Source organism: Rana temporaria, chromosome 8 (genome assembly GCF_905171775.1).
Source record: "Rana temporaria chromosome 8, aRanTem1.1, whole genome shotgun sequence".
NCBI classification, from domain to species: domain Eukaryota; kingdom Metazoa; phylum Chordata; class Amphibia; order Anura; family Ranidae; genus Rana; species Rana temporaria.
The window spans coordinates 36842737-36867280 of NC_053496.1; the positions used below are offsets into that span (position 1 = coordinate 36842737).

A 24544-nucleotide genomic window follows, 5' to 3' on the forward strand; every position below is an offset into this window, starting at 1 on the left:
ACTCAGGTTTCAGATTACACTCAGCTCCTATGCTGTGCAGTGTGTAACAGCAGATTCCTGCTCTCTGCCTGCTGTAGGCCAGAAATGGCGTCTAATTCCTGTACTTTGAATGGCTGTAGAAAAGAGCTGCAGATAAACAGGAGCAACATATGTAGAAGGATTTGTTTTATTTATTTGTATCACCTGAGGCCTGTCACTTCACTGCATATGTAAGGGTTTACAACCTCTTTAAAGAGACACGCATTTTAACAAGTATGAAAGTGATATTTTTTGCTCACATGTACACCATATTATTCATTGATCCTTGTTTATCTCAGAGCTGCTGTGGAAAAACAAGGGACACATGACACCGTGCACATACTAAGTCGATTTTATTAATCCAGAACTGCATGCTACAGATACTGTACAGCATGAACGTGTAATTCATAACAAAAAAAAAAAAAATTTTTTTTGCATGGTTTTAAAAACCATCTTGAAATTAAATCGGAATAAAGATCTTAGAACTGAACGGTAACATCACAGCTGTTAGGAAACATTCAAAGTATTCACAAAAATGTTATAGTTATTAATTCGCATCTTAATAAACCAGAGTAAACCAGACAGATTTACAATTGAGTCATGTCAAATACAATGGCACTCGATGAACGGATGAAACAGTTTCTGAGTTTTTGCTCAAGTTTTTTTTTGTCGTTTTTATTTTTCTCTTTTTTTTGTTTTTTACTTATTTTTTTTGTTTTTTGCAACACCAACATGCCTATTTCTGATTTAATTTTCTTTATTTGTAACGCTTGCTACCTACCTATATGTAGCAAGCGCGCATAAAAGTGGCAGTCTTTCACTTTGTGAGTAATCTAATGTACAAGATTTTGGCCCATGGGGGGAGGGGGGGAGTTAGTTTTGTACCTCAATGTTTTTATTTTATTTAATGCTGCCCAGCCACCCTCCTACCAAAAACACTTGTTTAAGATGACAAAAATCTACGTACGTATCTAGCTATGTAACATCACATCAAAAACATGAGGAACAAAAATACAGCATCAAAAACAAGGGGGGTTTATCACCAGGAATTTTGGCACATCAATTTTTTTTTCCTCTTTACAGTCTACAGTTCTATTGGCGCAGGTGGGTTTCCTGTACCATAAGTCATTTACAAGGTGCTGTTGATGAAACAGCGCGGGTCGCATTCCCTTGTTAATTTCAAGTCTTGGTTTAATGGCTTTTAAAGCAAATGTGTCTTTTTTTTTTTTTTTTTTTTGTACAATATTGATCCTTTAAAATGCAGCTACAAACGTCCATTTTGGTGGCAACAGAGTTTCATACAGCAAAACAAAAAAAAAATATATATAATATATAAATTTATATATAAACTTAAAAACCTTGTACAAATGATATATATATAAGATGCTTAGACTCAGGGAAAAAAAAAAAACTTTATACAATGCGTTGAGAAACAGGGAACAGACATTTTGCCAAAAAAGGGACGACATACAAAAAAGACACAAGCAAATTCTAGGTAATAAATACTACGTACTGGTCCAATGGCTCTGAAATCAACGTACCCAACCCAATTTCCCATGTAGCATCCCTTCCCCCAGTGGAGGAAAAAAAAAAGAAAGAAAAAAAAAAAAGAAAAAAAAAATTTCTACCACCATTTGAAGGCATATTAACACATTTGTTCATTTTTAACCCTTTGTGTTCTGTACATTTCAACAATAACAATAACATCACAATAAAAGTTGTTTCACGAGAGGGCTCTGCATTCATCGTGCCCTGGAGGGTAGTACAAAGAGGATGTAAGATGATTGGTTCGCAAGCTCGTATGTAATACAAATAATCAAGAACCAACTCCTTCTTAGAGGGCTGCTTCAAAATTGCTTGTTTTTTTTTTTACATTTTTTTTGAATTTTTTTATTATTATTCTTTAAATCAGTCTTTTCAAAGTAACCTATCAGAACTACATAACAGTTATGTATTTTTTGTAATTTTCATATATTTATATATATATAATTTCCCCCTTCTTCCGATGCTAAAAAGACTGAAGTTGATGATACAAATTTTTTTTTTTTCTTTTGGCAGGACCCCGAGGGCTCGTAGAGGCCCCGCACAGTCAAATCGGAAAGGCGGAGATAAAAAGACAGGTCAAATATTGACCAATGAACTTCATAAAACATCTACTAAAAGTAGCCGCTTGGCACAAATAAAAAAAAAAAAAAAATTATATATATACGAAAATCATGGAAAAAAAATACGAGATAAACTAATATTTAAAAAATAACATGGCCAGGAAACAGTGCTGGGCTATGTACTACTCTAATGACTTTGTGACGAGGGAAAGCGGCTGAAGTTGAGCTCCAGCTAGGGATCGATGTGTGGAGAGGAAGGACGTTGACGGCTGTGCTGTTGACAAGGAGTACGGTGTTGAAGGCTGTAATGAGCCGGGTTGGTGACTGTGGTCTGTCCCGTTCTGACAAATAATAGCTGGTAGGTTGCTGGGCTTCCGGACTGGGCTTTCTGTCAGAGGTGAGTGAGGCATGCACAGCCGCGCCAGAGGTTCAGGCTTCAAGGATAGAGATAGAGGTTGTGTTTGTTCACTTTGTGAGTTGGAGTCTCTTGTTGGGGAGTCTAGCATGGTGGGAGAAGAAGGAGGAGAGTCTAGTAAGCTTCCATCTGAAGATGGCGGACTCACGCAGCTGCCTTCACCTTGTATGTAGCGAATGCACTTCTTTTTTCTCCTAAAAACGGGGGGGGAAAAGAGTCCATTGTAAGCACGGTCTGGAAAAACCATAAGTAGCGTAACAGTCCACAAACAGACAGAAACTGGCATTGGGCTCTGAGCAGTACACATTAGCTTTTTGATCAGCTAAATTTAAGCAACTGTGTGTCCCCTAGGAACTTCCTTTTCAATATTACTATAGACAGGAGCAGGAGCGGACTGACCATTCGGGCACTCGGGCACTGCCCTAGAGCCCCATTCCACTAGGGGGCCCCATTTAAAAAAAATCCCAAGATTATAGCTGCGCCGCCTCTCTAGTACCTTTTCAGTGTGTGTATGTGTATTCTGTGTGTATGTATACTGTGTGTGTACATTGTGTGGCTGTGTGTGTATGTACTGTATGTGTGTGTGTGTATACTGTGTGGCCCCATAATCTATTGCCTGGGGGCCCCATAATCTCCTATTGCACAGGGGGCCCCATAATCTCCTATTGCCCAGGGGCCCCATAATCTCCTATTGCCTGGGGGCCCCATAGTCTCCTATTGCTCGGTGCCCCATAATCTCCTATTGCCTGGGGGCCCCATGAGTTGTCAGTCTGCCCCTGAGCAGGAGTCACCAAAAGGCTCAAGTTCTGAGACCAATCTTGTGGGCCTTTATTTAGTTATTTGTTAGTTCAGAGCTAGCTAAATGTGAGTTATGTCAAGGTCTATGTGACAATGACAGGGGGTCTTTACAAACTTTTGACCTACAGGTAGTATAAATGGGCCTATTTACGGGCTATCAGCAGACATTGGGGATTGACTTGCTAAGACCGGAGAGTACAAAAGCTGGTGGAGCTGTGTATGGTAGCCAATCAGCTTCTATCTTCAGCTTGTCCAATTAAGCTTTGATAAAATAAAATGGAAGCTGATTGGTTTCTAAGCAAAGCTGCACCAGATTTTGCACTCTCCAATTTTAGTAAATTAATCCCATTGTCACTTTGCCGTGAATGCATGTCTTTAAGTCCCCTCTGTGGCTATCAATGGTAGTAAAAGTTCCATGACTCCTCAAAAAAAAAACTGTGTTTTTAAAGTATTTTTAGATATATTTGTGAATGTTGTTAGTTTACTGTATATATTTAGATGAGTGTTATTTTTAGGGGTGCACCGAAATGAAAATTCAGAAAAAAGGATGCACTTTTTGAAAATGAAACAGAAATTGATGTTTTAAAAAAATATATATAAATAAATATATATATATATATATATATATATATATATATATATATATATATATATATATATATATATATATATATATATATATAATAAATAATTTTATTATTTCGACCTTTTTAATAATATCATGAATTTAAATTAATATGAATTTATTGTCGGCCATTATGGGCACCTTTTTGAAGCGGTGTTAAAAATCCTGCTTGCTGCATTTTTGGTGCATATTTGGTTAGTTAAAAAAACTGCACCATAAATGCACCTCGCCATTGAAATGAACTGAAAACGCAGCAAGAACACATTACAAAAATGCACCTGTGTTGCGTTTTTCATGAATTTTTTGACCTATGAAAAGCACAGTAAAATTGCAGGTGTTTTCGGCAGCCATTATCAGCACAACTCTGAATAATGATAATTTTTGGTGGAAAAAATTTCGGTGCATCACTTTTCTAAGATATTATAATTAAATGTATGTTAATAGTTTAAAAATGCTAGTTCCTGTTTAGTCGGTAAATATATGTGGACTTTTTGGCACCCATATATTCCCATTACATAGCTTTGCTACCTGCTTAACAATATTGTAAATTGATTGTATGTTACTGCTCTTTATTTTCAGTGCAAATCTACCACTCTGGTCTAACTTGAAAGTAACAGCCTTTCTAAAGGGTAACAAAGCTTTTCTCTGCAGCCATGAAGCAGGGATGCTAATCGCCTACTCTGGTATACAGCTGGCCATTAGAGAGAGTATGGGTAAGACTGCAAACTAAATACATTAATACATACATAGAACTATTTTTTTTCAATTTCCTAAAAAATAGCTTCAAAAAGATAACTCAAATGTGAAAATGAACTCTATGTTCCATTTAAAATATTGGGTGACTGCTAGATTAGTTCTTAACGCTAAATTAATCTGTCTTATTTTGTCCTATTTGGGTCTACTAAGCACTGACTATCTCTGAATGACCAAAAAAACAAAATGTTCCAAGTCATCCAACAATTAAAAAAAAAAAAAAATGCTGCATGTTACTTGAAATGGTACAAGTACATTCTGACTCATCACCACAAGTCATCGGGTTTCTGTAAATATAGTGCTATATAGAAAATATATATGCTATATAGAAAATACATCTTGTGTGGTATAGTAAACCTAGTTCCACAAGGCACCAGGGGTGGTCAATGTAAAGTCCTTTTTTATTAAGAAACCTTATATGGCATAGTAAACTGAGTTCCACAAGGGACCTGGGGTGCTAAATAAAAAGTCTTATTTTAAAAGCAACCTTGTGTGATATAGTAAACCTAGCTTCACAAGGCACCAAGGATAACATAAATAAGTTCTATATTTCACAACACAACTGTGCGTTAAAAAAAGGACTAGGGGAAAGTAGGGGATTGTTTTGAACTGTTAAAAAGTGAATGTTTGGGCAAATGTAGAAAAATTCTATTAAATCCAGAAATTGAGTAAGCTCTTAACTTCCTGTTGTAGGCTGACAATGCTGCCTCTGCTGCACTGAAATGCCTAACAGTTTCAGGAGCCCTGTATGGAAGAACTCATCCCTGTTGGACTACAAAATACTTACTCCCTATGATATTGAGGTGGGGAAGGGGTTGTTTTGTTTTTTTCGTCCAGAAGGGAAATTTCAAGGCTGACAACACTATCTGTAGTTTCAGTGCAGCAGAGGTGGTGTTGTCATCTTACTACAGGAAATTAGGAGCTCACTGGAATTCTGGCGATCAACGGGTATTTTTCTGTACTTTTTTTTTTATGGGAAACACAGGGACATGTGAACATGATTTAGAGATATACCGGTACTTCAAATGTTTTTTTATTTTTTTTTGCACAGGCATACACTTTAAAAATTGGGAAAACTTTTTTTCCCTTGCAGCTGAAAAAAATCATGACGTCTATGCTATGCAAAACAGCATAGCAGAGACGGTGCAAAATAGGGGTGTTTTAATTCTCACCTACTGTAGGAAATTCTGAGAAGGAGATGTGGCTGTTATTATTCATGCCCTGCACTAATGATACTTTTTTTCAATTGTATATTACTACATCTTAATATAGATAAGGGCTGACAAATATATAGGCTCCATATATGCCGGTGACTTAAAGTAAAGGCTGACTGACATAATGCAGCATGCACATCTAGTAAAGGTGATTACAGCAGCTGGTAATCTGGCACCCTTGTGTAGAATATCTATGGGAGAGTCATACTGGCACACCATACCAGTTAAATTTAGAATAAAATATTTTTCATTAAAAATATTACTGTTACACAGTCAGTGAAGTTGGATCATGCAGGACTGAATGCTCAAGCAGAGAATGAATGGCAGGATGGGAGAATGGGGTGGAGGTATGTGCTGATCATGCTAAACATTTGACATGGGTTAGGAGAAGACAAGTTAGTAGTTGAGATTAGGATGACTTGTGAGTGTTTTTTGGTATCACACGGTTGTTACAATATACTTCTTAGCTGTATCTAAGCAAAATGTATGACCTGCAACTATACTATTCGAATACCAGATAATGTACTCATGTTTCCACTATTCAAATAGAGACAAGTAATAAAAGCTAAAAACATGCAACTCTCTAGCTAATGAGCATAGCTGCCCAGAGCCCAATAACTACCTTCTTCAGTCTTGAGTTGGGACATTATTGGCTGAAGCAGACTGCAGCCACTCAGCCTGTAGAAGACTTCAGAATTCTAGCTGGTCTTGTGGACCATGGTATGGCTTAATAGGATTGATAGTTCCTCCTTAGCTGGAGGACCACTTGTTGTCCAAGCCTCAGATACAACATAATTTGTAAAAAAAAATGTGTAATAGAAAGACCTCCATCTTAGTTTTCCATGACACATATAATCTTCCAATGAGACTTGGATAGCCTGTGGCCTTCTAACTGCGAAGGAACTGTAAATCCCGGTAGGCCTTACCATGGTTAAAGCTGAAGCCTACCTGCTTAACATTTTGCTGTCCTTTGTTCCTCTCCCCAGCCCCCTTTACCTATTATGATGCTAAGGAAATTTGAAATAAAGCCTTTCCATTACATAATTAATTTTGGACCATGTGACATCATCCCTGAACTTCTGCACTTCTCTATGCAATGTGGGAAGCTCTTGGCTGGTGGGAGGGACTGGCGGGGTATTGTACATAGCTTTCTTAAAACATCCCAGAACCTGCCTCAGTACTACTCTCAAGAGCCATCAGTACAGATGCAAGCAGTACACTGGCTATTGGCAGGAGTTATGCAAATATCAAAATGCCTAAATGGGTAGATATTAATCTGGAGGAGTAGGTGGTCCTAGGCAGGCTGCATTTATATGTAGGCCACCCTGGGTAATGTCCAAATGTGGTGCTGATCCTCAGTGACTGAAAAAAACTAATATCAAGTGAATGACAGGGGTGGGACAGACTAGTGGCAGTAAGGCTGGGCTTAAAAGAGCTAGATATTGGGCTGGATGTACTCCAGCCAGGAAACGAGGTGACTTGCTGCAACTTTTAATATGCACTGAGAGAAGTTCACAGCATGTAGTGAAATTAGACTTTAGTATTCATTTAGTATTATTACTGGGGAGGAGCCTATATAATGTGCAAGACTGACGGGAAGGCTAGAGTTCAGCTTCAACAAGACCAGCTAGTGTTTTTGCCTAATATACCCAACACTGACTGCATGACATTGAATGCTTTCAGTAAAATGGTCTTAGGCCTACATGCTAAGATCATGAAACACAAGATGAAGTGACACATGTTAACACACAGAGAGGGAGGAAGCCATACCTACCATTGTTACATTCCAAATTCAAAGACTGCTTGCATCAGAATAAAGAAATAACATATTTAACCAAAAGGATCATTAAGAAGGAAGAAAGTGAGAATTTGCAGTCCCTCCACCAAGATTTATCTAAAGCGACTGACATGTATCATTTACCTAGACCCTACGAGATGAGTCACAGTTCAATTACAGTGAACACGTTGGTTACTATTTGTGCCTCCTGTGTGGATGGTAGTTCAAGAGTTATTGACATTGTGCTCTCAATGCAAGGTTATATCTACAAAGCTTTCCCCAAGAAAATGATCCACTTTCCAGTGTCTAATATAGGAAAGCTATTCTGCACCCTTATTGAACCATACTCTTGAGAGGTCTCATTATGGAAAACAAGCCCACTTGACCTGCAAGTCAAAGGCTTATTGCGCAGGATCTGACCTTTGCAAGCAATGTGCTCAACTGGCACATTGCTTGGGATATTTGGATGAAGAACAAGTCATGTAGAAGCAATAGCTAACAACTCCATCATAAGCACTTCTGGTTACTCAAAAAGGTTTTCCAATGAGAAAGCAGTTGTTAGCATACATATGCCATATTCAACAAGGGCCTTCAATTTAGAGAACTTCCAAACAGCAATAAGGTTTGCCAGAGAAAAAGGCAAGTGTTCAGCAATCTGTCTTTCTTTGGTGAGCCTCATAGCCACAGTCATGGTAGTTCAAACCCATAGCAGGCCTTGTTGCTGCATAAAATAATGTTGGAAGTACTATGATGGAGTTAGGGTATCTAAAGACTTATGGTGACCTCTGCCCAGTCTGGACAATTTAGAAAATTTTAGGGGTTTTGAGGTTGGTACACAGCCAATATTAGGGAAAATAAAACCATACAGCTTCAAATGTTTCTAGACAAAAATCCTGCATCAGGCATTTTCTGCCCACTAGGAGTTAACGTGTATGCTTGGGTGATGCAAGCATGTTTAAGAAAAGGTCTTTCAGAAGAAAGACTTTTGGCAATTGGATGATACCTGTATGTCAGACCAACCTCTGATGTTCACGGCTGACTTATCCTTTTCACTTTCTCTGGAAAAATGGTTAAACTCAACAATTTTGGAGGGCCAGCAGTAAAAGTAAAACTTTTTTTAAGAACTAAGACACTACCACTTAATTAAGGGGACCTGTCATCAAGCAAACATAACTGGACTTGCAACAGTTGATGAATTAGATAAAGTTGTGGCAACCTTTAAGAGGCTGACAATTACACACAAAGCCCCGATTTCAAGCATTACGTGTCCTCATTGGGCTATTTATGGCTACCTATGTGTCAATAAAGAACACCTCTTCATTACTTCATTACCTTCAACTACCTGCTGCTTGGTATTTTCACCCACATTTTCTCATCTACTACATAAGCTGAGATTTAACCACCAGAAAAATGTATTTTCTGGTCTTTTATGACATGCCTTAAGAGGAGATTAAAGTAAGGATTCCAACCACCAGTAAAATGTAGAGGAAAGAAAGAAGGAATTTTCATTAGAGAGGAGTGGGTGCAATCATAAAGAGGCTTCAGGAAGGACAGAAGGGATTTCATTGATTCCCAGTGGCCTTGTTGTATATACCTGCACGGTTTACACCATAGACTCTGTCGGTCAAGTCCGAACAATGCCCGACACTTCTTAGGAGCATTTGCATCTGTTAGCACAATGTAAACACACAGAAAATACAACAACATGGTGTATAATTCTCACTTGGAGGCACATTCTTAGCTAAGGATACCTACAAAACAGTTTTTGTTTTATTTGGTAATTCCCCTCCATGCCATTGCCAACACACAGAGTTTCCAGAGCTGTTGATAGGTCTGTTATGTTGGACCAGGTTGGTGGACTACAAAGACAACGAACCAGCTTTTCTCTGTAACAGTGAGCCGTGAAATGTTCACCAGCCAGTGCCAGGCAAAGCAGGAAGCGAAAGTCCAGCGCAAGGGCTGACATTTTTATTTCACAGTAACATAAAAGCCAGCACAGTACAGCACAGTAAAAATATTCAGATACTACAGGTTTTGGGATGCTATCATTCTTCACAGCACACAACGTCCATGAATGAAGGGTGTCTGACATGGAACGGGAATCGTAACATGCTCAAAGAAATGATATGGGATGTCAAAGTGGCTGGATGACCAATGGTAGATGAGTAGGATGCCTCACAATTTCTGAGATGCCACAGAATTGTTTTCTTTTTAACTGAATCTGCAGTATTTGTACAATTTTCTGTAAAATTCAAGGGGAAAAAGTCTACGTGCACTCATTGCAACAGGAAAGGCAAATGTTCAGGGATGTTATCAGGTCTATGAGATGTAGATGACAAGCAGATAGCAATGAATGACTTTGTTAAATACAGTGATGGGTTAAGGGCCTTTAGATGTAGCATACCAAGAGGGGAAGAAAAGCAGAAGTTGCTGCTGCTAAAAACCCTTTCAGCTTCCTAACAATAAGCTTTTTTTTCCCCAAGAATCCCAACTTTTCTATCTTTGAACTAAACCAACAATTATGATAATGCAACCCAACATTTCTCTGGGAACCTTTAGAAATGAGACCGTTCCAGTTGTTAAATCACAAAATGTCGGTTAGCCAGCTATAAAAATATTTGTGTGTTTTTGCACAGATTCTCTTAGAGATCCCTGGTCTTCCGTTCCCACGTTGCAAACCTTCCTTTTACCAATAACTGGGGGTTCCCACTCTCTCTGTTGCATTTTAAATGTATTTCATATTGCAGAGAATGCAACAGAATGGGGAACATCCTTAAGGTGAGTGGAAAAAAACCAAACCTGTAAGTTAGGTGTCCCCAAGAGATATAAGGACCCAGAATATGACTTAGCCTTCTGTACTCAATGTCTAAATGATTTTTGTTGGATGGTTTATTCTATAACACACATATTAGTAACAAAAACAGTGTGTTATAAGTCTTGCTTTAAGTTATAGGAATAACACAAGGCAGAAAGATTCATAGTTGAACTACTAGAACCTTGAAGATTTTTTAAGGGGCTGATTCCACAGCACACCCCAGCCACTGTCCAAGAACTCCCATATTACGGAGAAACAGCAGTGGCCAGACATGTGTTTGGCCAGTCTGGTGTGTCGGAACAACAAGGGGCCACCAACCACTTGACGACTAAGCTGTTAGCTGTAGGCACAGAGTGGGAAATTACCAAGTAAAAGGAAAAATAAATAAATAAAAGTAAACGGTGAAACCAGCCATAGCTATATTGGGAATAACCATACACACCTGCAGGGACCGCACCAGTTATTCTGCTGATCAAGGCCAAAGCGCGCTCGACATTTCTTAGGTGCGCTCAGGTCTGAATGAGTTCAAGACAGAAGCCAGCAGAAAAGGGAACAGGAAGAGATAAAAGAAAAATAAAATAAAAAGAAATCAATGAACTGGTTACTAATTGCAAAAAGCGTAGAACTTTAATTAAAAAAAAAAAATCACAGAGTTAAACAAAGTCCATGAAAAGGTAAATGATTGTGGCATATTTTATGCTTCATTTGCAGAAACAACTAAAGCTGCAGTATCTCCCTCTAAAGGGGTCTTCCATGTTTAGAAAACGTTATTTTCTGTTTTTTATAACTGTTATTAAAGGCTAGACACCACCAACACTGGTATTTCAGTGTTTGGTAGATGCCAGGACTTGAACCTCTCTAATGGTTTCTTATATCTTTTTGGGGGAGTCTATTGATGAGATCTCCACACTGAATTTCTGGCTCTGCACACCTGATGTGGCCATTCCAAAGGGTTCCCACTCTCCCTGCTGGACTTTGCATTTCATTTTATCATAAAAAATTTAACAGAAAGAGTGGGAAAACCCAAAGAGCAGGAAGACACAAAACCTCCAAGGTGTCCAGTAGCAGAGCCAGGTAGATCCCCACAAGATACAAGAAGACAGTGGGTAACTTGGCCTACCAGAACCTACCTATAGCCGAAATAACATTTTTGGGACAGCATTACCTTTCTTTCTAGATTGTTTTGGCTAAAGTTACATTGACTGTTGCCATGACTGAAGACAGACATGCCAATTGCAATAAGTTCAATCTCTATGGCTATGGGAGATTTGGTCCACAAGAAGCATAGTAGTTCAATTGTCCTGGGATCAGACACAGTTGATCTCTGGATAAAACAGAAGCCTGAACAGAGATCACAACAAATCCAAGTCCCATCCCAGAACAAAAGAACTATCAAATTTGCCTGAACCAAAAAGTTTATGAATAAAAAAAAACACAGAAGGAATATACAAAACCTACAGGATGCTGTAAAAGTTGCAAGACAGCATCTGCAAGCTAAAAGATTGTAGACTCCTAATCGTAGACTCCTGCTGTCATTGGAGCCTAATGATAGGTTGGTTCCAAATAAATATTTTTTTATTTGTTTAATTTGTGTGTACCATACAATTCTTTCTAAAACTTCTATGTGGCTTATCAAATTTGTCTCCTGTTTTTATTTGGCCAATCACAGCAAAGTCAATTGGGTTTTTCTAGTATATATAAAGCCTTGAGACAGTGCAGCTTTATCAAATGCTCCTGTTTATTTGTAAGTTGCATCTTGTGTAAAGAAAAAAAGAGAGAGAGAGAGATGGAGCAGAGAAGCAAGCAGACAGCGGGATGGAGGGGTTAGCGCTATGAGGCATGCCTTTGAAGCGATACGCTAGCATGATCGGGGAAAGCAAACAAAAGCGGAATATACAGCATGCTGTAGTGAAAAAAAAAAAAAACACTTTCTGGAAGCAATAAAAATAGATTAAGGAGGTTTTTTATGAGTTTTTGTTTAACAGTCTTTTTTTTAATCTTTTTTTTCTCTTATTTTGCAGAAAAAGAAATACTGCATATCCCATTGGCACAGTTAGTGTCTCGCCAATAAGTCTGGTAATAAGAACTCGGAAAAACAGACTGTTGTGAGGAAACACATTATTGTGTAACATACAAACAAATAATTAGGATGCATTATAGAACGTGCTGTAAGCTGAGGTATGAAACTTTCAGAATGTTTGAAGAGGACAGGAAAAAAAAAAAAAAAAAAGTGCAATCAGTATAAACCCTTCAATGCTTCAGGGTTCCGTATTCACCCACAGGGCATTGGGGGAGACTACCAGAAGGTGCTGCCTCTCCCACCACCAGCATATGGGTGCGCTTCTCATTCCAAACAGCAATGCTCTGGCTTAAAGCGTGTCTGCCACATCAACAATCATGGCATTTAGCAAACAGAACGACAAGCTAACAACTTGCTGCCTAAGGTAATTTTCCCAGCACTCTCTGATGTTATCATTCCAGAAACCTCATACGCTATGTTAGAGAAGTACTAACTAATGATATATACACTCCAAAGTGCTCTTAGAGGATCACAAATCGATAAGTTAAAAAGTCAACGCACAAGAATAAAAAAAAAAAATAGATAACATCCACACATCTTTTATAAATTCAAAAAAGGTTAATAATTTTAATCAGTGCGAGATGTTACTAAACTTAAAGTGTTAGGCCTCGTACACACGATAGGTTAACCAGAGGACAGCGGTCTGATGGACCGTTTTCAAAGGTCAAAACCGATCGTGTGTGGGCCCCATAGGTTATTTAACCATAGGTTTAAAAAAAAAGCCAACTTGCTTTAAAATTAACCTATGGATTCCGGTCTGTACAGACTCACCGGATCGATCCGTCCGAACCCATCCCTCGCATGCGGCGTAATGATTAGACGCATGCGCGGATATCCTTATATGACAGCGTCGCGCACGTCGCCGCGTCATCATCGCGGCGACGGCGCGACACGTCACCGCGATGGGAATTCGGCGCGGATTTTGATCCGATGGTGTGTACACTCCATCGGATCAAAATCCTCAGAGGATTTATCCGCGGATACGGTCCGGCAGACTGTATCCGCGGATACGGTCCGGCAGACTGTATCCGCGGATCAATCCTATCGCGTGTACCAGGCCTAATGGGTTTTGAAGTCTCATAGGACAGTCAGAAAACTCCTCCTACAACCTTTAACCAGTGCTTGACTAGACACCGATAGAAGTCACAAGACTGCTCTAACTGCTGATGAGAAAATGGTATTTAGGATTTTATATTTACTAAAATAATTGCATTTCCATGTTCTGTGTACTGTGGAAGACCAGATATAGTGAATGCAGGGTCCTGGGTTTAGTAACACTTTATAGTGTATGTCTGAAACATTTTTTTTTTCAATTTGGGATAGAATGGAGAAGAACTAAAACTTCTGCCAAATTTTGTTCCCTCTGGTTAAATTCCCCCCTCGAAAGTGTCCAGGAAGTAATCGGAAATATAACATTTTACACCAGAGCAAAAAGGTAAAAGTTAATCTCCGATTGGCAGTCCTGTTCCAGTGGCAAACCGAGAATTCCATTCTCCGCGTACACACGATCGGACATTCCGACAACAGAACTGTGGATTTTTTTCCGACAGAATGTAGGCTCAAACTTGTCTTGCATACACACGGTCACACAAATGTTGTCGGAAATTCTGATCGCCAAGAACGTGGTCACGTACAACACTACGACGCGCCAAGAAAAATTAAGTTTAATGATTCCGAGCATGCATCAAATTGATTCCGAGCATGCATAGGATTTTTGTGCATCGGAATTCCCGACAAGAACTTTTGCTGTCGGAAAAATTGAGAACCAGCTCTTAAACATTTGTTGTTCGAAGTTTCGACAGCAAATGCTCAATGAAGCCTACACACGGTCGGAATATCCGACCAAAAGCTCACGATTTACAATTACGATCGTGGGTACGCGGCATTAGAGATTTTCTCTCATTTCCAGTTATATCTTTGGAAAGCTTTGGAGCGGGGACACAAACGGCAAAAAATCTGCCGCTTACAAAAAAGAAAAAAGGTTTATGGCTATGCATACACTTTAAAAGACCACAAGGTCTAAGAAAAAGATCAAGGAAGATGGGGTCATTATTAAATATATTTTGAAATTCAAAGATGCAGATTTCTTCCAAAAAGTCGTTTGATTCCCTCAAGGAAACTGATATTATTCAGAAATATAAGTGTAAATATTTGGACGCGCATATTTAATATTACATGCCTGTTGAATTATTTTTACCATAAAAAGGCATTTTTGTGCTAGTGATGACTTGCTTTATCCAATTCCTCCAGGTAAAGCAAAGTACAAAATGTTTTCTCGAACATCATCAGGCAGCACATTTGAAATGGCTTTATCTTTGCAATATGTCCATTCTAGAGAAGTTCATCTTGCAGACCTCTGGGTGATATAAATTTGTCCACAATGTTTTTTTTGACACAGGTGCCTATAAGGGTCATTAGTGCTAATTTTATATAAAAAAAATGTTTTTCATAAAATGTTGGACTTAGCAAGCAAGAAGTAACATTTGTCAAACGGCAATAACAAGGAATGGGGAAAAAATATGTGTGTGGAAAAAACAAAAAATGTCTGTCTTGGGTCATTAAAAAATGTGTAGCTTTAAAAGCTAAAGAAAGAATAAAAACACAGATGACCAAGAGGTCCAAAATACAGAGTAGTCCACTGAGTCTGCCACAATTTACATTTTTTTTTTGTCTGAGTATCTCGTTGTCTATCCCAAGTATGTTTTAATCCATGTACTGTTGACTCACTACTTCTGGAAGACTACGTCAATCATCAACTGTTTGGTAAAATAATTTATAAGTTCTGAAGTTTCCTCCTGATAGTGTGTGGTCATGCCCCCATATTCTTGATCTTAACTTCATATTGAAATGTCTGCCCTCCTGAACCTGATTTATGCCCTTAACGTAGTTAAAGGTTACAGCTGATAATGATTACATTAATATACGGAATGAGGGTGACTGTTAGAGCTGAAGGGTGTGGGAGGTGGACAATTGGAAAGAGAGAGGAATCCCCCTACTTGTATCAGTTAAAAACACACAAAAAAGAAAACACACACAAAGGGGATATATTCAATGAAAAAATTGGAATGGGTTGCCAATATTGTATTGCATAACTGGGTTGGCTTTTTGCGACTTTTATAAAAATGAGATGGATGACAGAGGATACAGAGCAGGTGTGCCAACTAATTAGAAGCATGTAAACTTATGACAAAAGAAGAAAACACACATATTTCTATTTATAAGACTTGTCGATTTAGACCGCCAAAATAGGAGTCCTTTTTTACCAACAAAGAAAGAGAATGTAAAGGCCAACCAAGGTCAGACAGTAGGGAGGAGGGTAATGTTGGAAAACGAAAAGGCACAAAAAGAGAGTAAGTTTTCCATCAACCTATTATGTTTTCATTGGAGAAGACAGCTGACCAAGACGTGACAACCTGCACTCATGTGACTGTAAAAGTGAGGTCCAATGTCATGATGTGAAAGAAAGAGGATTACACCGGGCCCTTCGTCCCATAAAAACTGAATGGAAAATGGTACAGTTTACTCCAAGACTGGTTAGCAAGATGACATCCTGGGTGAATATGGTCGCTATAGAGGTTGTGTTCATAAACATTTCAGAAATGTCATGTTAGCTACTGGCACTAATTCCAGTTTGGTTGTCCTCTTCTGTTCTCCAATAGTTATCAATCTACCTTACTAGAGAGAGACATTTTTGTGCTGGCTTTCTCAGATGGCAAACAACTGGCCATCTTAGCGTTCCATTGGGGTCATCTTAGGGTTCTACTTAAGGTATGGGCTCCACAAGGAACCATAGAGAGTTTGTAGGTGTGATTCAAGGCAAGATTGTGTCTTGACAGCCAGTGTAGCCAAAGCAATGGCTTATCAGTGTAGGTATCTGGTGTTTCAAATCTCATCTGAAAAGTATTTGAAATAATTTTTTCAGACACACACTTGTCCAGAAGATAAATATGAAGGCTTCAGTTTCAAACGAAGGCTGCAGAAGTGATTCAGGTATGTTTTCTGTTTCTGCCAATCCTTCCCTAATGCTAGATACACACTATGGGGTTATTTTACTAAACCTGGAAAGTGTGAAATCTAGTGCAGCTATGCATGGTAGAGAATCAGCTTCTAACTTTAGCTTGTTCAATTAAGCTTTGACAAAAACATAAACATGTGAGCTGATTGGTTTCTATGCAGAGCTGCATCAGATTTTGTACTCTCCATTAAAACCATACTCCTGTTAGCAGAGACACGGGGATGCCATTAGTTGTTTATGGAACCTCACACACTAGAAATTGGATAGCACTATGAGGTTTCCCTATGACTGCTATTTTGGAAAAAGGCTATGGTGCCCGCAAAAATGCTGCCACTGAGAAACTAGCATAGTGAATCTAGCATATCAGACCTTTATATAACAAAAAAGGTTTTCATATGCATCTGATAGGCAGTCATTCAAATCTGAGGTGTAATCTAATTATATATGGCCTTCCCTGGTTCCTTCCATCCTTTTTTTCTTTAACGGAGTGCATTAACGGAGTGCAGTGCTTTGTTGAACCCCTGTGATCAAAAACATATTCCTACCATCTCCTTTATCAACATTGACATTTTAAAGTAAACCTATCTGTGATCATTACATTTTGTATTTTCTGTGCTTCTCTATACAATTCAGGAAGATAATGGCTGGTGGGAGGGACCAGTAGGGAGCGGTACATAACTTCCTGAAAAGCGCCGTGTCTCAGTAATCCTCTCAAGAGTCCTCAGTCAAGCAGTGGGCTGGTTCTTAGGTGGAGTTATGCAAATATAAAAATGCCTTGATGGGCAGATGTGTGGAGGAGTGTCCGATCCTAGACAGGCTGTATTTGCATGCAGACCACCCTAGGCAATACCCACATATGATGCTGAACCCCCATAATTGATAGAACCAAAATCCAATGAATGAAAGTGGTGGACTAGTGCAAGAAAAGGCTAGATGTGCTCAACGTCCTCCAGCCAGGAAAAGAGACAGGCTCTATTTGATTTGCTGCAGCTTCTAATACAGTTCATGAGAATCTCACAGTGTGCAGTGAAATCAGAGTAAGCAACTTCAGTACAGGAGAGAAACCTGCATAAATGTGCAAAACTGAAGGAAAGTCTGGAGTTCAGCTTCAGGATTTTATAGAGCCTCTTACTGCATGTGATGGTCAACTTAACAAAGTTTGAGAAAAGAGTCAAGGAGCCAAAAGAGCATCAGATGATGATTAATAAAGATTCCTCCATAACACAAGGTTCCTACAGCTCTGCCCATGTAATAAACAGAAAATGACAACACTACATTATTCCGTACACCTTCCAAAGCTCCTTCAAGGAATCCTCCGCAGCAGAGTCTTTATTGGATGCAATAGAGGATTATTCTGCATCTAGTAATTAGCAAAGCTGCAGACATGTTAATATTTTAGTTACTTGATTGAGGGCACCCTTAGAATAATAACATGCTCTACCACTAGCTCAGCCTGCCCCCCCTCTCCATCTAAGATCACTGCAGGCTTGGGCGATCTGCTCCTTGCACGCCTATGTGGAATTGAAACTCTCAGCATGCCTGAGGTTCCACGGTGGCATTAGAGCAACAGTCCGCCTAAGTCTATTCCATGCTCATAACCCACCCAACAACAGCAACGCTTCAAGCCAGAGCAGCCTAGGACAGCAAAAAACTTGAATCTTTATTTTCCCATCCTCTAGCGCAAGAAGTGGTTTATGTTAATAAAATTATAATGGCAATAAAATGCATTTTCAGGGAAAAATAAACAAAAAAAAAATTATAATACAGGAAAAACTATAGGAATAAATCCAAAAAAAAAATGGCTTAGCACCTGCAATCGGAGGAAGTGAAAGGCAAGGATTTAGGTAACATTCGTTGTGTTCTGTAAAAAAAGAACAAATTATACAAAATCTGGACATTGGTAAAATAGAAATAATTCAAATTGTTTATGCAGTATTTTCAAACCTCCTTAATGCCTGATTTACACATGGGGGAGGGGAGAGGGGAAGGGGTGGGGCAAACAGGGAATTACCCAATAAGCATGCAGCAAAGACCCCGGGATCAAACCTTGCACACCCACGCACACACTCATGCGCACACACATAGTAAACACCACACAGGTAAGTCATCATTAAACTAATGGCTGGTTGTTTGTACTTTACAGTTAAATATTCAATATAGCAAATACATAAATGATCTAGTATAGCATGCATATATACAAAAAAAACTATACTGCTATACTAATTTATTCCATTAAGGGATCCATAAGTATCTGGGGTCCAGTAACCACTGGTTTGGGGGATATCAGAGTAAAACTGGTGACCCCATGCACCTGCTTCCTCCCCCCGCAGCAGTGTTTAGTGGGCCTTCTGCTAAAAACATTAAGGGGGCGCTACTTTGGGGTGGTACTTACCGTTACTTTCGCCTGCCTGTTTTTCTCTTTTCCTCTTCTTCTTTTTGCCCTATAGAGCAATCACACAAAAAGAAAATGGCATTTAGTAACATTACAGATCTATTAAGGAAGCAACCAAAAAAAAGTGTACAAAGGAAGAAGAGCCAATTTAACCCAAAACTGACACTGGAGTTGACCTACTGGCTTCTCTCGGACTTTGTGTCTCACCCATTCCCACAATGGTGGCATTTCCTTGCAACAGTTTGTGTAACCGCCCCTTCCATAATGGTAAGATTTCCCTGCTGTAGTTTGTGAATCTACCCCTCCCACAACAATGATTTCCCTGGCCCTCCTATCCTAAATCCAAAAGAGAGATCAAAAGATGTGAATGAACTCTCCAGCAGCCATGTAGTACTCAAATACCAGTTTTGGGTTGTATTATCCATTATAGACAGCCTATCATTGTACAACACACCACAAACAGACAAACCTAGTGATAAATGCCATCATTCAGTGAAAAATGACCCCATACACTAAATTCCCCCCAACACGCACATACCACAAAGTGATGCATGTGTCTCTGTATAGGGCCCTTATTTGTGCATACTACCATGTAGGATACATTGGAGGCAAGGGCAGGGAGAGCTGGGAGAGATCGCTTTGGAGGTGCTTCGGGGGAAGAAGACCAGTTTTCACTAACTGAAATTATGTACGTACACCTTGTAGTGCCCAGTGAATGTTTGCGTCATTATGTGTTGTATAATGACAGGCTCTCTTTAGTTCACACAATGTATTCCAAGAACATTTCAACAATATAAGCTCTATAATGTCCAAAAATATCCAAAAAATAACACATTCTTCCAGATCCTCAATTCTCAATTAGACTCTGAATTACTATGGAGTGAGTGCCTCGAAGATATAAGTTGCGCATAGATAAATATGTTCCTGGGAATCATTAACCAAGCTGTTCTAAGCCCCAAAATCCATCAGAATACTGAGCTACTGACAGTAGTGGCCTTTGCACCACACCCTAAAGTTTCGGGCTTCACCTGCGCAAAAAACATCCAACAGTTTGGGATCCACTGTGTGCAATTAGGTGTGCTTCTGATGGGTGGTGGGGGTTCAATATTGCCCCCTTGAACTGGGGAACGGTTTTGTTTTTCAATATGACAAATAGCCACTGAAGGTTAGTTTGCAGTTGCCCAGAAATTGTAGAGCCTTAGAGATAGAGGATGCCACACCGATAATACAGAAAGGTTGGGTTTATAACAATAAAAAGTAGAAATTAAAGTGGAGATTGGAAAAGGAGTGGCAGAGAGTTGAAATGGTAAGAGATTGGGAAAAGGTTTTTTTTCCACATGGGGTCTAGTGCCTACTCTCTCCCCAGATTCTGGAAAAATATTGTATCCAAAGATCCTAGGCACCCTAGAAAGCTTCCATTATGTCATTCAATATGGCAATTATTTGTTTTTCATCCATAAGAGTTTAGTTTTTACCAGTTCAAATAGAAAAGAAGGTGTCTTCCATGACTTGACTATAGTAGATGTGTACGGTAGGAGCACTGGACTCCTTGACTGAACAAGGAAAGGTAGTACATACAATATTTGAAGTTTGGAGACAGCTCTTTGTCAACAAAGGAATCTCAGGGATTCCTCAATATCGTTTACAGGGTATTGGAAGATTTAGAATTACACCGATCAATTCAGTTCACTATGGCTTTTATTAGTTAAAAAGAAACAATGTCAAGTTAAAAAGCCAACCTGTTTGGGGGACTCACAGATTCCCCTTCATCAGGGCTTGTGTGCTGACAATAATGCATGATAATACAGAACAAGAAATTATGAGGAATGAAGACCTGGCTACAGCAACTCTTGCTTCTGTGAATATAAGAATGATCAGTCATCCAGGGCGCCTTGGTACTTCCTTGGTTGGTCTATTTACTACTGCTTTGGATGGAGATTTAGGGTTTATTTGGAGGAGGGAGTATATGAAGTTGTATATTCTAAATCAAAATCTCTGGACCCTTGGGCAGGTCCCAATATGTTCTTTTTTAAAGCCTGGGAAAAAATTGTGACTAAATACTGTATATATTTTGATAGGAATCAAAATTTGGATTGATTTCAATTCTAGCAAACTGGAAAAAACAGCAAATGAGTGCTTGTTGCCATAAGTTATTCTCAAATTCAACTAAAAATGTAAATCGAAATAAGAAAATGATGTACCGTAATTATTATTTTTTTATCAATTTGTGGCTAGCCTTACAGAATCTTTACCCAGCTGAATTTCAATACAGCTGCTGAATACTGGGGATGCCTGCTAATAGCTTAGCTTATTAGAGCAGGAATATCCATTATGATCTATATTCCGCATTTGAGGCCGACGGATGCTTCAAGAAAGCCGTTTGAAGCTTGTTAAACGCTAAAAAAATGCCTGCTGAATCTGAGACTAAAATGGCAGCCTGCTCCAAATGTGTTATAATAGTTATAAGAGCTACATCGGCCCCTTTGTTTCTTATATTTCTTGGATACTCCAACAGCAAGATTTTCCTGACATATTTGCTGACCCAGTTCTTATCCAGGTGAAGGTGTTGGGTGTTCTCACCCCCCTGTGTGTTGCAGATCCTTGTTTTACAATATCTATAGCATAAAATACATTGGGATGTTAGGAGCCCATTATTGGACACAGTGGGTCTGCAAATGCAGGAACACAGGAGATCTCCGGGAAAGACAGGAGAGACCGTCATGAGGTTTAACACTCCATATTTTACCAAACACTGAAATATCAGTCTTGTGTCAGCTTACCCTTTGAAGTTTTACCTCTTGGAGGTAAGAGCTTACTGCATAAGGCTTATCTAACCAACAGTAGGAGAAGAGAGCATCGGGAAGACCAAAGTCCACAAGATATGCATCTTTCTTTTCATTAAAAAAAAACAAAAACATTGAGACATAAAGTATAAAATCTTGTGCAAAGGAACAAGAAAGCCCTATGAACATCCAATCGGATTCCAGTCATTGTTTACACTAAGCTTGGAAATTATAAGTAAAAGATCTGATTGGCTGGCATGGGCAAAACCTCCGCTCCTCACATTTTTTATACAGAAGCCCCTTTGTAGTGAACAGATGAAGCTGTATTACAATGTCACAAGACGTTGTAAAGTGGAATAATTTGCTTTTAGCAAAAGCTCCCATTACTCTACTTTACACCGCACACCAACATAAATATATATACAAGACACATATGGCAGCTGGAGGCCGCTGAGATGTTTCAGCAAAGTAATAATTACTTTTATTGTCTTAAATCTTGTTAACAGGTTGTTGTTTTCATAATTTTTTAAATCTACCGTCAAATGGCCCATGGTCATTTACTGACAGTGCAATCTAAATCACTGAAGAACTGTGGTAGAATTAATAGGATAGTATTTTGGGGCTGCGGTGAATGATTGCTCGCCTGCCCGTGTCTCAATACATACCATGTAGTGTTTTGTTCGCTCCAAAGGAAAATTACATGACATGTTACTCTACAAGGGGGGAAAAATATCACCTACATAGCCACGTACATAGTTATCCCGTGCGGACCAGCCTGGGTAGAGCTGCATGTGCAGCTGCCGTTCCTTCCTGGCCAGCTCGTAGTATTTTGCCTGTTCTTCCCTCGATAATGCGTGCCACTGCGCAGAAAGAAAGAGAGTGGAGTTATGATTAAACATCGCCAATGTATTTTATCATTGCAAGAATTAAACCCGTACAACCCTTCACAGTCAAGGAATGATGTGAAATCAAAAGATCTATTGGTAACAAATAAAACAAATAGCCTTTTGAGTACAGTAAAAAGCACATCTGAAGCCTCGTACACACGTCCGAGGAACTCGACGGGCGAAACACATCGTTTTGCTCGTCGAGTTCCTTGTGAAGCCGCCGAGGATCTCGGCGAGCCAAATTTTCCCATTCCCTTCGAGGAAAAAGAACACATGCTTTCTTTTTGGCCCGACGAGATCCTCAACGGTTTCCTCGTTGAAAAGTGTACACACGACCGGTTTCCTCGGCAAAAATAAAAACCAGCAAGCTTCTTGCTGTTTTTTGCCGAGAAACTCGGTCGTGTGTACGAGGCCTTACTCTGTACAGACGTAAGAAAACATCCCACAACCCAACCATCCCCGAAGATAACCTCACGTTAGGTCACAAAAAATCTAATTTAAGATGTTAATGTCTTTTTTAACGTAATTTTCAATATATTTAACCACAAATATTTGCCCCCAAGCCAATTCTAGCATTTCTCAATTTTTTTTTTGCTATAAAATTACTCAGAACCCCCAAACATTATCTATATTTTTTTAGCAGAAACCCTAGTGAACATAATGTCGGTGGTTGCAATTTTTTATGTCACACAGTATTTTTACAGGTTACCAGTTTAGAGTTACAAAGGAGATTTAGTGCTAGAATTATTGATCTTGCTCTGTCATTCATGGTGTTATTTCACATGTGTGGTATGAACATTGTTTGCATAACAATTTTTATGTTTTTTTTAATTTTAACACAATATTTACCCCAATTTTTTATATATTGTGAAAAATTATGCTACGCTGAGTAAATAGATATGCTTTAAAATGGCACACACTCGTGGAATGGCGTCGAACTACAGTACTTAAAAATCTCCATAAGTAACGCTTACATTTTTTTTTACAGGTTACCAGTTAAATGTTGCAGAGGAGGTCTAGCACAAGAAATATTGCTCTCGCTCTAATGATCTCAGTGATACCGCACATGTGTGGTTTGAACACCTGTTTACTTATGCGTTCGCTTTTGCATGCGAGCATCAATGTATTTATTTTTTATTGTTTATTTAACTTTGTTTATTTCTTTCTTTTTTGATTGATCACTTTTATTCCTATTACAAGGAACGTAAACATCCCTTGTAATAGGAATAGGGCAGAGATATCTGGGGTCTATAAGTCCACACATCTGTCTTCTATGCTGTAAAAGCCTGAGATCCAAAAAAAAGAAAAAATGTATCTCAGGCTCTCCAGTAAAAAAAAAAATGGCAGTATTTATATCTGCCGGAGCCGGAAGTGATGTCAGGATGTCCCTTTCAGCCTCCGAGGGTCATAGAGATGGCCAGCAACCAACTGGTCCACCGCCAACTCTATGGTAAAGCTCCGCCGATGGATTCATTCTCCCACTTCCTGATTGCACAGGAGAGACCAAAGAAGCACTGGAGCGTGGTGGGAGGGGTGGTGTGGGAACGTCCCCTCCCGATGCCTGTAAAAGCAATTAAGTGGCTAAATAGCTGCTAAGATGGCTTTTACACTGTAGGAAATCGCTGTATTAAATAAAAGATATCTGGATGATGCCTGTAATGGAAGGCATCATCCAGATATCTCAAATTACGTCATATGACGTCTACTCAGGGGAAGTGGTTAAATAGGCAGATTTTATTTTTATTATTCCGCCACCAAGGTCTTTTTTTGGGCCCTTCCTCTTAACAGGTGATAATGCTCTGGCCCTGTTTCTTAATTATGCTTCTCTGCTGTCACCCTCTCATACGGGTTTCCAATGAGGTCTACA

The 24544-nt window shown here is 39.1% G+C and overlaps 1 protein-coding gene across 27 annotated transcripts in view; it reads right to left on the reverse strand.

Moving 5' to 3' along the window:
* Nucleotides 1-354: 354 nt before the first annotated feature.
* Nucleotides 355-24544, reverse strand: part of TCF7L2 (transcription factor 7 like 2) — a 290074-nt gene continuing 265884 nt past the window's right edge. For 8 of the 27 annotated variants that reach the window (XM_040361603.1, XM_040361591.1, XM_040361585.1 and 5 more), the window contains 5 exons: nt 22543-22650; nt 19008-19056; nt 18426-18476; nt 10963-11035; nt 355-2732 (listed from right to left, as the gene is read on the reverse strand). In XM_040361603.1, the coding sequence (XP_040217537.1) occupies nt 2306-2732; nt 10963-11035; nt 18426-18476; nt 19008-19056; nt 22543-22650 (708 nt within the window). In that variant the 3' untranslated portion in view covers nt 355-2305. Of the gene's footprint in view, nt 2733-7701; nt 7728-9299; nt 9373-10962; nt 11036-18425; nt 18477-19007; nt 19057-22530; nt 22651-24544 lie in introns of those variants that run through there. The other 19 variants (XM_040361586.1, XM_040361587.1, XM_040361584.1 and 16 more) reach the window with 8 other exon arrangements.